Raw genomic sequence first — 17,639 nt, 5'->3', positions numbered from 1 at the left:
AGCCGTGCCTTAATCTCCCCCCCCCCCAGATTGGGAAAATATAACTCTCTTTCAATACATAATACACACAGAATTGGTTTAGTCAATAGATGGTCTTGGTATGAAGTAATGAACATGTCAATCGATGCGCATTGCTCATGGGAAAAGTTAATGAATTTTCCCGTATTTTAAAGAGATATTCAATTTTTTTTCATGCTTTTTAAGAAATATTACATAAAAGTAACCTTGCTTTAATAACGTTTGAAAAAAAAATCCGATTTCTGTGGAAAGGATTTGCTTTTCCCCACCCGTAAAACCGCCAATGTGTGTAACGAGCATTCATATTGTAGTTTTTATCAATATTTTCGGAACTCCTAAAGCACTCCGAAATATCTATCCAAGCATTCAATACCAATATTAGTTAAAACTAAAAAATTTGGTAGTCAGTTGCTTCAGAAAATGATGCCAACTGCTGCAACGAAGGATTCTGCTCATATTGAAGTTTTTCGGTTGCGCTAGTCATTTTTTTAATTAATGTTATCTTTTGTTTATTTATATTTACTAATTATTATTCTTCTTATTTTATGTTTCTTGAATTTGCTGATTTTTACACACTACTTAACAGCTCAGTTTAGTGAAGCTTATAAAACAGGCGACGTTAAAAAACATTTCGCTTTGTGTGAATTTTTGTTTTTGCTACTTTTGTAGTATGAAAATTTGAAACGATAAATTCGTCAAAAGTGGTTCTTGTTTGAGCGTAAATATGTGAATTATTGGATAAGCGTGAATAAAAGTAGGCGTATTAACATATGCATGAAGCTTTTAACAGAATAATAAGAAAATTCTGAAACGTCACAGATTATTTATGGACAACGCTCCAGGATTTCACGGGTTTCCACGAGTTTTCTGTGAAAATCAAGTACCTTTGCAAAAAAGTTTCCTGATTTTCTACAAGTTGCTCGAATGCAGACTTCTCACTATTGTGAGAACCATATTTTACTACCAGTATCGAAACAAACTATGCCTTTACATTAAGAGTTTCGCCTTCAAGCCCACTACCGCCAGCTCAGATAGACTGAGCAAGGGCCCCTTAAATAGGACATGCTTAATTATCTTGATTTCAAGACAGCTTTTGATCCACCCTTGTTTCCTGTGTTTATAAATGCGGTGAAGCATGCGCTGGTTGGTATGTCGTAAAACAATTGCTGATAAGTTGAGTAAAATGTCACTAAAGGTAAATCAAGAAAGATAACTTAGTTCACAAATTCAACAAAATTGTTTTGGGAAATGTTTACTGTAATGAACCTCATTTTCAGACCTTATTTGTTCTTAATTTGTGTTTATTAAATTTTCTTCATTTACAGCATAAAATAATCAAGCAACACATTTAAAGCTTTAGCACCAGTTTTCTGCAATAGCGGCAGTATTAGACTGAGCTCAAGTGAGATAGAGTAAAGACACTTATTAAAGGGGAGCTGATTCATCCGGCATTAATGGTTCCGAAATCGGCAGGTGGACAAAATTAGTATTTGTACAAATGCCTCCTTGCAGAAAACTGGTGCCCAAGCTTTAGATGTGTTGCCTGAGTGATGTTTGAGTATTTTATTCTGTAAATAAAGAATATTTTATTAATAGAAATTAAAAACAAATAACGTGTGAAAATGAAGTTCATTACAGTAAACACTTCCCGATTAATTTTTGTTGAATTTGTGAACTAAGTTACAGTTCTAGATTTACTTGAAGCGCCATTTTACTCAACTTATCATCAATTGTTGTATGACATAGCAACCAGCAAATATTATAACGAATTTATAAATACTAGAAACAAGGTCGGACCCAAAACGGTCTTGGAACCAAAATGTCGGATAAGTGGGCTTGTCATTATCAAGGGGTTCTAGGTGAGAGCGTTAGCGTACTGAAGAAGTTAATCAATGGAGACTGGCAGCTTTGCAATTTTTGCTGATAAGTAAGGTGCTAGGTATTTGCTTGGAATTACACATTAGTTTTGGTTAAGGTCACTCTATAAGGGGAACTGACGTATCCGGCATTTTGGTTCCAAAATTATCGGAGGACAAAATTAGTATTTGTAAAAAAGAATCGTTGCAGAAATCTGGTGTCCAAGGTTTAGATGGGTTCCGTGATTGATGTTTGATTATTTTATTCTGTAAATGAAGAAGATTTAATTAAAACACATTAAAAATAAATAAGGTGTGATAATGAGGTTCATTACAGTAAACATTTCCCGAGACATTTTTGTGGAATTTGTAAACTAAGTTAACTTTCTAGATTTACCTTAAGTGACATTTTACTCAACTTATCGTCATTTTTTTTTACCACAAAGCAATCAGTGAATATTATAACGCAGTGGCGTACCTAGCATAAGTGAAACCCGGGGCGGTAATTTGTGGTGTCACCCCCGCCCTTCAATCTATAGGCGCAAAAGAAGAAAAACACTTTGGAAACATAAAAACATGATATTTATGCAATTTTCAGAAGCAACTACATTTGGGTTGTAACGAAATTTTAAGTGGACTGATGCACAAAAAACAAATAGAAATGGGGCGTCCGGATGTTTATCCCCGGAAAATTTTCAAATATGTAGTCTTAAAAATGCATTTTAGGTGCATATTACTGAAAAACTTGCAATTACACTTAGGGTGTCACCCCCCAGACGGGTGACACCCGGGGCGGACCCCCCCCCCCCATCCCCGCGTAGTGACGCCATTGTATAACATATTTGTAAATACTAGAAACAAGGTCGGATCCAAAACTGTCATGGAACCAAACTGTCGGATACGTCGGCCTGTCCTTTTCAAGGGGTTCTAGATTTGGTCGCATTTGCTGAAATGCTTTAGGAAAATTCCTTGTAAATCAGGATGGTGCCAAGATACTACTGTAAGCATATCGAAGTTTTATAGGAACACTTCCGATTGATTCTAAAAATGCGATCGGCCTTTATTGGGAAGGTTTCTGAATTCTTCAGAAATATTCTAATTTACATTCAGGCAGGTTACTGACTTTTAGCGGGAATATTTTCCTGTTTTTTGTCAGATATGTTACTTGCAGAAGTTAGGCATATTAGCTGCTCATGAATTTCCAGGAACGTTTCTGAATTTTTTTTGGCAGTGCAGCAGAATGTAAGCTTTTATTCAATTTATATGTTTTTATTTGCTTATTATAAGCTTATGTGTTTGTATTTTTTGCTCCGCAAATTTTTGATTAATCTTTTATTAAAAGGAAGAAAAAATGAAAATAATGCCAGCTGTTCAGATGGAAGTATTTTCACTTCAAAAGAACAACAAAGTAACGAAATAGCTGTGATTGACGGCGAGATAAAAGACATTCAACTATCTGTCTTTGAGAAAAAATTTCTGCTTTGTTCTGAACGAGGAGATGTTCCGGCAGTTAGAGCGTAAGTTATTATTATATTTACTGCATAATATTCTTTGTAACTTTATGAAGATATTTTACGTTAAAAATATAGCAGCAAAAATTTCAAATTACTTTTCGTCAGCTGTTTGACTACTATGGATATATCATGGAAAATTCTGCTAAGATAATTAGTTGATAGAATTAAAACAAAATGGACTAGGCAGGATTTTTCTAGGCTGCGATTTCGGCGCCTGCTTTGCATTTTGAGAGGAACTTGATAACCCGGCTGATGGCCACCCGGATATCAGACATAAAAATTACTTTAAGAGATCACTTTAATGCTAGCGGTATCAAACGAGATTTTAAAATTTCGAAAAAGCATTTTATGTTTTATTTAGTAGAAATAAACGGACTCAAAAAGTCCATGGTCAAAATTCTGGGTTTCACTTAAGAAAAACTTTGAAGTTTGACAAAACTGATGCTTTAAAAAGTGAAAAGTTGTGGGAAAATGCCGCATTTATATTGCCTTTTCATTTTTGATATATGTATCAATGTAAAATATAATAACTCTTTCTGTTGAAAGTAAGAAAATAATACAGGTAGTCTGAAAATTCCTTGACACATGAAATATTTGAATTTTTATAATGTTTCAAGAAATTTTCGGACACCCTGTATTTGGCTATCGGTTATCAGAATTACTCAATATGATGCTAGTTGGAAACATTTTACGCTAGTTTGTACAGTCATAGAAAAAAAAAAACGAAACACTCGATCGTATTCAAAGACTATTGACACTAGAGACACGTGTAAGGTGTCATTGTTTCAGGAATAAAAAGTTCTACATAATTTTGGTAAAAAATTGTTGTTTTGTGTCTAATAAGAAAAAAAAAAGGGGGTCGTCTTCATATTAAAACGAGCATCAACTTCAAATTTTTCAATAAGAACCCCCCTTTTTTATCGCATATTTGTGATCAGCATCCTCTTTAAATTTTGTATACAAAGTTTTGTTTAATTCGATCCAGCCGTTACTTCAGAATCGAGTTTTGAAAAATTCCTCTCGTAATGTTAAAACGTGTTTTGATATTTTTACTCATAACACAAAAACTAGATTAGACACGGCAAAGATTGTTTTTTATACCAAAATATGAATCGGCCCAGTAATAAAAACATAATTTACAACACCTAAAATGTAGTTTTAGTTTTTTATGAATTATTTTATTATTTTTTGAAAAAAATATGATCTGAAACCATATAAAATTTTAACAGAAAAACCATCTAGAAGAGCTTTTATATAGGAATCCAAAATTTGAGCTCAAAATATTCAGTAGTTTTTGCGCTATGCTTAAAAATTCATTTTTTCCCACTTTAGGGGACCGTATACTTTTTAAAACAGAAATTATGAAAGTTGGTTTCTTCGTAAAAAAAAGAAAAAAACTGTTCAACAAAATAAGCAAACCAATTATAACGTTGTTTTTCTACATTAGAGTTACGTTTATGAATTTTTTAAATGGATAAATTTATTCGCTGTCTCTGCAGAAGAACAACACAATATTGCAACCGTCAGTTTTTTGTGGGTATCGTTCAGACGTCAATGTGTAAATAAAGCGAAAAAATACTTCATTGTCTAATAAAAGAATATTTTATAGAACTTCTTAAATTAAAAGCTACACTTAAAAAACTTCTGTTTTTTTTTTTTTTTTTTTTTTTTTTCTTCTGCTTTTAGTCATTGCCTTTTGTAAAACAATAACTCAGAAAAAAAATTAACATGCACGACTTTTTCACAGAAACATACAACAAAACCTCATTGTCTTGCTAGTCATGTTGCAATAGACAGTGTAGAATTAATGGCTCTTCCCGGTGATAATTTACTTAAAGGAAAAATTATTGCCTTGTCTAAATCGGGAAAAAGTACTCGAAAAATAGCCTACAGTGTGGAGTTTCGCCTTTAACAGTATCCAGATGGGTCAATAGGTAATATTTGCTCTTAGATAAGTTTACTGGTTTTTAGGAATGATTTTTTTTTTGTATAGTGTTTGAATGATTTTCAATGTGTTAAGATGTAGGAGAGGAAATGTCAGTCGCATTAGTAGGACGCGTGTTTTGAGCTGTATTCTGCACGAAAGTAGTAGTTGTGACTAATTGTAAACTTTTTTTTTTTTTGACTTCGTCAAAGATTTAACAAACCATTAATTTGCGTGTTAGATTAAGTTGAATTTTGTCTATTCTTAATTATAATTTAAATACTTATTTTTCTATTTACCTTCTCGGTCATTGTGGGTGCATTTCACATTAAAATCATCCTCGCTAGACAAAGATAAAATTTCGAATTATTTTCTTTTTTGAATAACATGGAAAAATATCGACGAAAAAAGAGTTATAATAAATTATTGTTATCAACTACTAGATGCCTATCTTATTAAATGCATGTTTTTCAAAATCCAATATCTGAATATTCGACTCCAACTTTATGACACTGGAATGAATTCTACTTTCTGATCTAAATCTTTAAGCAAACAACGAGCCACATGCACCAGCTTCAAGGGCTGCATGTGGCCCGCGTCTTCACTGCGATATAATTGCGGTTTGGTTATCCCATTCGATGGCTGCTGCGGTTCCTAATAATGAGCACAACAGCCCTGAACTAGGTTTAACCGGACAAGGAAGCAGGTGTCATGTCATTGAAGCTGAGAGTGCCTAAAAACTGGTGGATGAAGAAAATTTATCTCACCAGTGAGATGCCGTAAACATACAGCAGATAAATTTACTTTACCTACCAGTTTATTCGGACTCTCAGCTTCAATAAGGTGACTTCTTCATCCCACATGTTTAGTTCCTATTCCAGTCTGCGAAATATCACAGCACGGACGAAATTGTAGCTTCTGGATCGATCAAACCTCTTGTCGGGTATGCTGTGTATAGTATTGCTATAGGTGCGCTAGCCTAATGCCTGATTCTATAGAAAATGTTAGATTGCAAGTATATAGTGCGCGAAACAAAATCAAATAATGCTAAGTTTTGTTTACAAAATCAGATAAATGACAAGAAGTCAGATTTCGGTTCACCTTGGTTTAAGCTAAAATAACTTTTGTCTTTTTAAATTACGGGTTGGACCATCTCGAATCTCGTTGCTAGAAACAGCATTGGGAAATTACTTTCCTTAATTGCTTTTAAGAGCCCTTAAATGTCTAACTAAAACCGCCGATTGTGTTTATGCCTTTTTAATAATACCACGCATTATGATCTTTCGCATAAATTAAGATTTGAAACAAATTCTATTTTTTTGATTACAAAATAGCCGCTAAAACAATTACTGTGTTTATTCACTGTGTTAATTCAAATAACCAAATTTTTCCCAAATAAAGTTCGAGTATGAACGGTTTGCTCATTAACGGGTATTTATATTCTCCTGTTTCTGTTTTATTTTTAGATTGATACTTCGTTTATTTTATGTATTTAGAGCAAATTTTCAAGGAATAATTTGACCTTGCTTCGCTCGAGTCTCCAATCTATTTAATGGTGTGTCTTCCCACGTAGTGCGGTATATTTTTTATATTTTTAAGTGCGATGATCCAAACTTCTGTCGATGTTCTGTGAAATCAAAAACGCGCAATTCCATTTTACATTAAAAGACTTTCTATTCATTCCAAAATAAACCTGTAACATAGGTGCAATACATTTATCAAACATATTCACATCATGTTTCTAGATATAAGGTTGGATATTTGCATTTCTATGAGGCTAATTTGCTGAATGATTATATAAGCAATCCAATAGGTTCATATTAGAAAAGGCAATAAGTTCCATTACTTTCAATTAGTCATTATTCGATTTACTAAACAACGATCTATACGATGGACCAGCCAAACCCCATTCGTATTTCTTTGGTTAATCCAGATAGACAAAAATCAGTAAATATTTTAACTTTTTTTCAAAAAAAAAAAGTTTTCGACCATAAATCGCTTTTTGGCGCAACATTATCGGCCAAAAAGTATCGAATTACGGAAAAAAGAGAACTTCAAAAAATCATGAATTGAGCTGGATAATCTCGATCTTTTCTTTGTTTACATTCCGGTACTTGATAAGCCGTGACCTTGAAAGTAGCGTTTTCAATGTGGTGACGGTCCCTAAAACGTTTTTCGTTAATAACTCCTGTTCTACTGCACGGAATGCAGTGAAATTTCGTACCCTGGCTGAATTTTGCGGTCTAAACGTAATTATGTAGCCAAAAATAGGGGTTCCCATTTGAAAATCAAGAGATGGTGCTCATTTTGCTTTGTATATGGTCCTTTATCAAAATTTTACCTACGTAGTTTTAAAGAAGACTTTAAACCAAGTCGAATGACACCTTTCTTTTATTTCTAGCATGTATAATGGCCGAATAATTAAAAGTGTTTCGTTTTTTTTCTATGACTGTACCTCCTATAGGTGTTCCGAGAGCCTTGATACAGTATGGGGCGAGTGACTGCAACTTTAGCAGATTTTTGTTGATTTTGACCAGGAGTTTCTTCAAGTAAAATTGCGATTCCTTCGAGTGTAACGTTGGCATAATTGATAGTAACAACTAACAAAACCGTCCATGCAGAGTTATGCATTATTGTAAAAATCTACGGATTTGCTGCTGCACCTGAAAATCTTATTTGCAATAAATATTACAGCAAAATGTGCTGCAACCCGTTTTACTAGTATATTTCGCTGTAAAATGAGTGCAATATTTTCTAAAAGTCAACATAAGCCAATCAATTTGATAAACGATTTTTATACCTCCTTAAATGTTAAACTTCATAAAATAAAAATAAAAAAAAAATACCAAAGAATGCTTCATCCATTCAAAAATACTATGTTGTTGCTACTTATAACAGATACTCGAGCTCCAGTAGCAAAGCTACTCGATTTAAAGTAGAAAGATACGGCTTCCGTTTTATTGCGCACCAGTTTAGGTGGCATTTCGATTTCGCTCAGACAGCACACGATAAATGGCAGTTCCAACTATTGACTTTTCGATATTTTAGAACCAAACCAGAAGTCGAACAACTACTGATATAGCAGCCAAGGTGGTATCGATTCACTTGGACGACTTAGTGACCACGAGCATGAACGTCACCCAGTTACCATTAATGAAGACGGTGGATTTTTGACCGACTAGGATCAAACCCGGAACCCTCCGGTTACAAATGTCCGACGCCTTTTCAATCAGGATTCCACAGTCAAAAAAAAAAAAAAAACACATTACGGTGCTATCAAATAAAAATCTGATATCTCAATTGAATCAATTTCGTGAAAAGGGCCAGTTCAGTAATTATTCTTACAAACAGTGTTTTCTTACGCTCTTTTAACAAAAATAGATTCAATTATGCTTTGGTGTGCATTAATAATTCTCTTTACTCCTCAACAAAATTTGATCGACAAAAATTTACTTTGGCTTGTTAGGCGAAAATATTTTCAAGAACAGTTTTACTTGCAAAAGAAGATTATTCAATTGTAAAATTAATATTCATAACAAAACCATTTTCTTATGACACAGATTTGTTAACACAATAAGGAAGTTACCTTTCTTTAACTTCAAGGAGTCAAGGTTTCAAATTTTTGTTTTATTCAAGAAAATACGTAAGAATGGCATTTTAACTAGCATCTACAGTTTGCATTACTTTGTTTGATAATTTAGTTATTAACGGTTGAGGTTGAAAAATTTGATGAGGAAAACTGAGTAGTTGGTGTGTATAAAATGAATAAACTAGAAACTCATTATATTTTTCGGGACATTAAAATATTTTGTTTAAAAATGTTATTGATATTGTTTGAAAATATCTCCGGAACCGTAAAAGTACTGCATTAGGGGCCCCCCCCTCCCCCCCCCCAAAAAAATGAAAGTCGATTTTTTAAGTCACACACCCTCTTATACAGTGGGTGGCCAAGTTATTAGGGACACTTCTCAAATTCTCTTATTTTCAAGTTCAGGCTCTTTTTTTAAGAAAAGAAATCATGAAATACATTTTCTTTTTTTTAATATCCATATTCTGAATTGCTTCTGGCATCATTATCATTGTTTTTTTTAAAAGTGGCAACACTACCAGCCTGCGTCATTTTACAAATATTTGAGGTATTCCAGTTTTAGTTCATAATGAGAAAAAACTGCTTTTTTTTTTTTTTTTTTTTGTCGTGAGGATATAAGTTCTCTAGAAACATTTCTTCGAAAGTTTTGGTGTCTGATAAAGTTAATACTTGATTAACACTTATTAATAAAGCAATGCTACTATAGTTTGCGATTAAATTTCAATATTTGATTTATATTCTTGCTTGATATTGTAAAAACAGTTTTTTAAAAATGGGTAAGGCTTCAGACATGTCCCCTAAAACGTGTAGGGAAATACAAGCATTGCTACTTCCCTCCACACATACCCAGAGAGGAATTTCAAGTATAACAGGTGTTTTTAGATCAATAGTTGGATATATCAAATTAAAATTTGCCCAAAACATGCCACTGGAAGTGTATCGCCTAGGAAAATGTGGCAGAAAAACACATCATCAATGCTGCCACAGACAGTGATATTTCCCTCAAAAGGAGTGTAGTCGGTCTTACTTATGAATGAACGCAGGGCATTGAAATTTCCATCAGGACTGACTGTCCGGAGGTATATATAATTGGTCAAAGAGTTTTAAAAAATTTTTTTTAAAAAAATGTAATAAAAAAGAAAAACACGCCGCACCGATGCTGAGAAAAAGCTTATACAGTGGGCAAAACAACAACAACAAAAAAAAAATGACATTTGAGGATTGGAATCGTGTAAGTACCATTTTTAAGTAGTGCAATTAACAAATAATGTTATTATTTTGATTAGTTAAATGTTTTATAGGCATGCTTTTCCGACGACTCCACTTTTATCATTTTGGTCGAGAAAAAGTTTCGTTTACCAGAGCTCGCCAGGCAGCGTGCGACGCCACCTGGGGCGGCAATTCCACCAAAAATGTTTATCCACCAAAATTGTATTTGAAAATATCCTTGATTCTACTGCCGGTACCAAAAGCATTGATGCGTTTTTTGTCACATTTGCCTACGCGATCTGCTTTCAGTAACTTGTTTTGGTCAATTTTAATCTTTTGATGCATGCTACTACTGACTTAGAAACACCTGTCCAATTTGTAATAGCTTTCTAGAAATTTAAGGAGGGGAATAGTAAAGCTTTTTTTTTTCCTACATTTTCTATGGGACGTGTCTAAAGCATTGCCCATTCTTAAAATACAGTTTTGACAATATCAATCAATAATCTAAATAGAATATTAAAATTTAATTGCAAAATGTGACAACATTGCTTTATTAATAAGTGTTAATTACGTATTAACTTTAGTAGACAGCAAAACTTTCGAAGAAATGTTTCTAGAATACTTAAAATAACCTCACGACAACACACACACACACACACACACAGCAGTTTTTTCTCATTATAAACTGAAACTGGAATAACCTCAAACATTTGTAAAATGGCGCAGGCTGGTAGTGTTGCCAATTCTAAAAAACAGTAATAATGATACCAGCTGCTATGCAGAAGAAAAAAAATGTGGTTCGTGGTTTATTTCTTTAAAAAATATGTGTAAACTTGAAATTACTTGAATTTGAGTAGTGTCCCTAATAATTTGGCCACCCACTATATTTTCCCTTTTAGGTCAAAACAGTTGTAAAAAAAGCTTCATATAATTTGAACAACGGCAACCCGTGCCGAAATTAATTTTTTATTGTTTGTAAAATATTTCTCACAACTAACTTTCACAGCTAAAAAGTGTAAACAAAATATTTAAAAAAAAAATGAATTCATTTCTAACCAATTCACGTAGTTATCGCAATTAAAATTGAGATAGGAACCTATCAAAGAAATAAATTAAGTAAGATCAGGTTGAAGAAAGAGTAGTAAGATGAAACTTTTTTTTACAATAAACCGTAAAATCAGACTATTTCAAATATTTTAAAGACACTTTTGATACATTTCGAATGTATTGGATTCATATAGATTAAGCTTAAAGCTCAAACATCTAATTTCGTTTAGTTGCTTTCTCGCAGCTTATCCCACAAAGCTTAGGGACCCCCATCCCCCCAAAGAAAGAGGGTACCCGCAGAAACGTAGAAAAGACCCTCTAAAACACACCCCTCACAAATTCAATGGATAATAAATTACGCAGAATGCACGTTTTGTTATTTAATTAAAATTCGTGAGGCAAGAAATTATTTTAATATTTGAAATTCAAGTCAAAACATCCAGTTAGTAATTTTAAAAAAAATAATAGTAATAAACACCAGTATGATTCATAACTTGAGTCAAAGAAATAACTAACTTTTGACTGCAGGCTTCGGATGATTTTCTTTTGCACATGTTGTCGAGTACGTGCACTCTTAATGATTGAAGTGTGCAATGCAACTTACAAGTTAGATGGGTCATAATTAGTTTCTTAGTAAGTGTCGCTGGGAGCATATAGTTAATACCCGAAATCTTAGTTGAGGCAGTGAGAAGCAAAGGGATGTAATTGGACACATTTAAAGTTTTGAGAGTCAAACGCTTTTAAAGATCAAGTCCTAGATAGACTTTTATTGAAATTGTTGTCTAAATCACACTGTATATAGCAGCACCTATTACAGCTAATAGTATTATCTCTAGTCCCAAGACAGAGGAGAAGCTCACCTTCCATTTGTACTGGTTATCTTCAAATTTTTAATTTTGGCACTTACATCCCATTGCTTCTAACTGCCTCAGTTCGCCTTTTACATTGGCAGTTATCAGTCACTGATAATTAAGTTAATTTGTATGTAAAAACGAAGGCATGGGCAATAAAAAAAAACTGAATTTGTTGTTGACGACTTCAAGTTTTCGCATTTCCTATCACAATTCCCTTAACGCATGCCAATATTGGACTTAATTTTCTGGTTTAATAAGCACACTTGCAACCATTGGAGTGAGTGGCTTAGCTTAAAATTTGATGCGGTCACTATAATGCGACTTTTGTAACTATTTTCACTGTGGTTCTGAAAAGTAACGAAATCTTACTTCGTTCAGTAGGGTTGGTTGGGGTAAATGAAAATAAAATTCCGTTGTTTCAACTTTATAGCCTTCCCTTTCTTTTAGATTTAATGAGAGATAAAGTATAGTGCATCGTGACCATGACTACACTTTCTGCGAGTAACTGGGTATGAAATATTTGACTTAACGACTGTTTGTTAGCGAATGAAATCATGTTTACATTTACCCCAACGTGTTTCCATTTATTCAGGAAAAAAGGGGGCAGATACTAACTGATTTATCTCCCCGTGTGGTTGACGTTGGTAGGTAATCGCAATATACAAAATAGGTTTAGAAGCCCAATGAGTTCTACACCAAAAATACTCCATATTTGACTCGTAGGTTGCACTCAACACGCTGAATCCTCTAAACACAATCAAAAATTCTTTTAAAAAGTAATATAAAAAAAAACTAAGTGCCGAATTCAGGTAAAATACACACAAAAGTAATTTACAATGTAAAAAGATTCTAAACGTCACTGATTATTTCCGTGGAATGTTTCGGGAATTCACAGGTTTTTATCTATTTCCCCTTAAAATCAAGTATCTGTGCAAAAAAGTTTCCTGAATTGCTACGAGTTGCATGAATGCAAACTTCTCATTGCTGTGAAAAATATTTTTAGCCACCAGTTTAAATATTGATTGAGCGTGTTTGTTAAGTGTATCAGCTTCATCTTAGTTACAGTCTGTCCAGATTGATTAAGCTCTTAATGAGAACGAGTAATAATGAGAACGAGTAAGTTACTGGGTAGCTGCAACATTGTAAGGAAATAAATGCATGTAAGGACATGGTTCTTACTTGCAATGTTGTCTTAGCTTTGGCTATGATTGGATTTGTGCTTCTGGAGCTTTTTTGGTAGTTTAGGAAGGTTCTACTCAATTTGCATTACCTACTTAAGGTATCCGACTACGTTGAAAAGGCGATTTTCGACCAAAATTCACTTTTTCTCAAAATAGTTTCATTCAACAGCCCCATTCTTTAAGATTATGAAACATTTTAGTTTTATAATCTACGCGAATTAGAACTCACGTTATAAGCATTTGAATACTAAGTGTCTGCAGTATAACGCGTGTTAAGTCTAATCTTTACTTACGTTTTTTGAAGAATGCAATTATTTCTCGATTCTGGCTACGGAAAACATGGTTTTGCAAATTCTATTCAGTATTCAAGCATGAAAGTTGGCATGCCTGTCTTGTAAGTACTTGTGAGTGGAATAGACCACAGATTATGTAAATGATGAAATATTTTTTGATTTATAGCTTTTTTACCGAAAAAAGGTGACTATTTTTTGAGAAATTTCTGGATAAAGTCACATAATTTGTCATAAACGTTAAAATTCTTGAAATATTTCTTAACCTGCGGTCTGTTTCATGTGTAATATTTATACATGTGAAAAAATCTAAGCAAATTGTTTGTAGCTAGTTAATTTTTATTAATACAGTGTTTCTCCCAACTGGTAATTTTCAGTCATTTTTGCCAAAAAATCACCCATTTAATAAACGTTATTGATATTATGGTTTATTTTTCAGCAAAATACATGTTTTAAGATCATTCTGCTTCTAAAAAACATTAATATTATTTCATAATAGTGTTTAAAAAAAAAAAAAAAAAAAAAAAAAAACTGCTCCGAACCTAGTCGGATACCTTAATTTGGGCGATACATGGCTGGTTTTAACTGGGGAGATTTCCAAGTTCTTTAGAAAGTTTCAAGGACAACTCCAGAAAAGTTATTGTTATTTAGTGGGAATGTTTTTTTGCACGATATGTTCTGGCTGAAATTGGGCACATCAGTTGCCCATTATTTTCCAGGAATGTTTCTGAATCGTTTTTACAGTGTACACCAAAATGTAGTTTTCCGAAAAGAAAAAAAAAATGCGAAGAATGAAAAACATGGTTGTTTTTAATCACCCCAGAGTACGGTATTTTTAGGGTAAATGAAAACATCTAATTTGAAAATCAAAAATAGCTGGGGATGTGAAATTCATAAATGAATGGTTTTAGTAAACTTCCATACAACAAGTAAAACTAGTTACTACGCATTTGCAGTTCTGCTGGAGAGGGAGGAAAGAGAATTTTTCTATTCAGAATAAAAAATTCTTTGCTGGTGTTCAAAATAGAAATTAATGATGCCGTAACGACGCTCTAGGGCTTTTACGCTAAGTTCAAGTTTTGGATATGCAATATTTTGAAATATATAGTGATGCACAGGGGATGAAAAAGGTTCAGGGGTTGGCATCCAAAATTGTTAGTCAATTTAACTTTGAAACACACAATTATAGATTATATTTGGTACTGCATGGAAAGGGAAGCTTAGTGACCATCTTTGAGTTTTTCCACAACTGGATTTTGAAATATATTTCGTGAAGTTTGGGGGGCGAAATTTCTTTGACACTGAAATCGTCGTGCATAAAATGCAATTTTAGGATCTATTTGGTAACGATTGGTTCCCTCCCGAACTTGTTCTTTTTTCGAGACTGGAACCAATTTTAAACTATCTTTAGAAAATCAAGGGTCAAAAGTGAAGTCAGACTTTTGCCTCTAGGGGGCTAAGCCCCCAGTGAAAAAAAATAGCAGCGAAATTTAAAGATGAAAAGAAAAACGTTGTATGCAGTCAAAGGAAGGGTAGAAGAGCGAGGTGGTAATCTTTAAACGTGTTAAGCAAACAAATTCGTGTAGAGAGGGGGGAATTTAGAGCCCTCCCTTAGAAAACTTTTTGGAATTGACGTAAAAAATTGCAATTTTAGCCAATTTCCGGTCATGTTAGAGAAAAAGAGGACGGGGTTCTCCCATTTTTTTTTCTAGACTGAAGTTAATTTTAGGTAACCTCTGCTGACGCAAGGAGGTCGAGTGCTTTTTCGGAAATTTTCGACATTAAACTCTGAAAAAACGCAATTGTATGCCCCCTTTGCTGACGCAAAGGGAGAAAGGGGCATTCCTTTGAAAAATACTCTAAGTTGAAGTCTACGCACTTTTAGATTACTTTTGGTGACTTCAGTTCAGGAGGTGACATGCAAAAGCAGACATCCAGAAAAATACAAAATTGATGTAATGACTGATTTTTATTTGTCAGCTTCATTCCTATACGGTAGTGTAGTTAGTTTCAACCCCCCCTTCCCCGAAAAAAATCACATCCTATTATTTTAGAGCTTTGAAAATTGAAGTTCTGTGCACAAAAGAACATATCAATAAATGTGTCCTCAGCAAACAGGAACAAGTCCACTTCAGTCAATGGGAAGCTGTAGTTTGGTCATGTGACTCCAACAATACACACATGGATTCAATGTTCACTACAGCGTTTTTAACAGTAACGGAAAAAGTAATTTCAGTGCGTAAAAAGTATTTTATGCTCCTTACTCAATTGAAACCAACAAAATTAAGCAATATAGCTAAAAAGTTGATTGTAAACCAAGTCTAAAAAATAATCGTGATGATCGCCAAAGTAAAAAATCTGTAGGGGGGGGGGGGAGTAGGGCAACAGATTAGATTTGAAATTGAAATTATCAGGCTATATATGTTTTTGGGGCTTTATTAAATAAATTGAGAAAACAAATTGTCCAGGCAAAAAAGAACATATCCCAAACTAGATCACGCAAAAAAATACATATCCACCTAGTTCAAGCAAAAAAGAACACATCCAATATTTAGCGGTAAATAATTAAAAAATGAGCATATTTCCATCAAAACATGATTTTAAATATTAACCATTCGGTTCAAAATGAACAATATTAACAACTTTTTGTTGGTGTTAAGTCCAACATTAAATAAAGAATAGTTTTTCGTGTTTTCCCTAAAGTTTTTTTAATGTGGACTTGTTTGCTTTTGCATATCACCTCGTTACTTGGTCTTGTGACTCTGCCGATTTTTTTCCCCGGTATTAATGACTTAAAAGCCTATTTTAGGCTGAATTTGGGGGGGGGGGGTAATCAATAAAAGAAAAGGAAGTGATATGTTTTTCCACTCCTGATATGTTTTTCGAAACTGAAGTAAATTTTAGGCTATGTTTGGAAGATAGGCTTTTGGAGAAGTATCCCACGTAAATTAGTACTTAAAATGAGATATTTTAAGTTATCTGTGGTAATGTTAAGAGAATAGAGAAGAAACGGGGTTCTGTCCAGGAGTTTTTTGACGCTGAAGTTAGTAAAACGCAATTTTAGGCTATCTTTCGTGGCGATAGGGGATACCCTAACATCACCAAAAGAGAAGCCATGGTTTGTAACAGCAAGCCAAAAAAGCAAATGCCACTCCAAAACTACGCCGATTCTTGACTTTTGTCTAGTTTCATGTTTGCTAAAATGCTCTAGGAGCAGGGGCGGATCTAGAGGGGGGCCATGGGGGCCATGGTCCCTCCCAAAGCCTTGTAATTGTAGGAATTTTTTTAAGAAAAAAAATATTATGAGAAGATAACAAAATTTAACACATGTGTTACACTGAAAAAGAAGCATAAGCCTTAATTGGGAGATAAATTATATCCCTACCCTCAAAACAAAACTTTTATTTCCAAAATTTTTCTCCATCTTTTACATCATTTCTTGATTCCAACTACAGACACTTGGACGATCTCTAAATGCTGCTGTTCTCAGAGTATACCTATGGTTCACAAGACCAAAGAGAGCCTAATTTTTCGTTTTTATGGCTTTAATTTCGAAACTAGGGGGAGAACCCTTTTCCCATGTCCTTTCACAAATGCCTTGATGTGTAGCAAAAAATTCCATTTTAAGTCTTTTATTTGGCAAAAATGTCAATGGAAACTAGCTTATCCAGCCCTTATCAGTTAACTTGCTTAAAAGCAACTTAAATGAAATTTTTTGGGACTTCAATTACAAACGATCTTTGATAAGACCCCCTCCCTCCCTAGTTTATATCGTGATGATAGCTTTAAAAGGAGGTTTTAGGAGGAGCTCACGAATTTTCCATCCCTTTCTAAAATATGTATAAAAATAGTTAAAAATCGAATTTTTAGAGCCTTAAATGCAAAATATTTCCAGGAAGGAAGGATTCTAAGCACCTTCACTCTTCCTTAAATGTAAGCAAACATTACCTAAAGGTGCATTTTTAGGATGGACAGCTGAAGAGCTTGAAGAGCATCCCTCCTCTTCTAACTTCTCAATGTATAATGACAGAATATTTTGGTTCTAAGCTTTATTTTCAAAAAGTATTTTGGGGCCAGCACCTGAAACCTGACCTTTCTCGGTATATCATCAAAAATAGACAAAATGCGGTTTTAGTTTCCTAATTTTCAAAAATTAC

At 33.7% G+C, this 17,639-nt stretch overlaps 1 protein-coding gene across 1 annotated transcript in view; it reads left to right on the top strand.

Annotated features, from left to right (window-relative positions):
* The first annotated feature begins 1,080 nt into the window (after positions 1 to 1,080).
* Positions 1,081 to 17,639, top strand: part of LOC129231059 (transient receptor potential protein-like) — a 103,578-nt gene continuing 87,019 nt past the window's right edge. Inside the window, exons 1-2 of the mRNA XM_054865307.1 lie at positions 1,081 to 1,165; positions 3,217 to 3,391. Of these exons, the coding sequence (XP_054721282.1) occupies positions 1,081 to 1,165; positions 3,217 to 3,391 (260 nt within the window). The remainder of the gene's footprint in view (positions 1,166 to 3,216; positions 3,392 to 17,639) is intronic.

Source organism: Uloborus diversus, chromosome 10 (assembly GCF_026930045.1).
Source record: "Uloborus diversus isolate 005 chromosome 10, Udiv.v.3.1, whole genome shotgun sequence".
Classification (NCBI taxonomy): domain Eukaryota; kingdom Metazoa; phylum Arthropoda; class Arachnida; order Araneae; family Uloboridae; genus Uloborus; species Uloborus diversus.
This window is presented reverse-complemented; position numbering and strand designations above follow the sequence as displayed.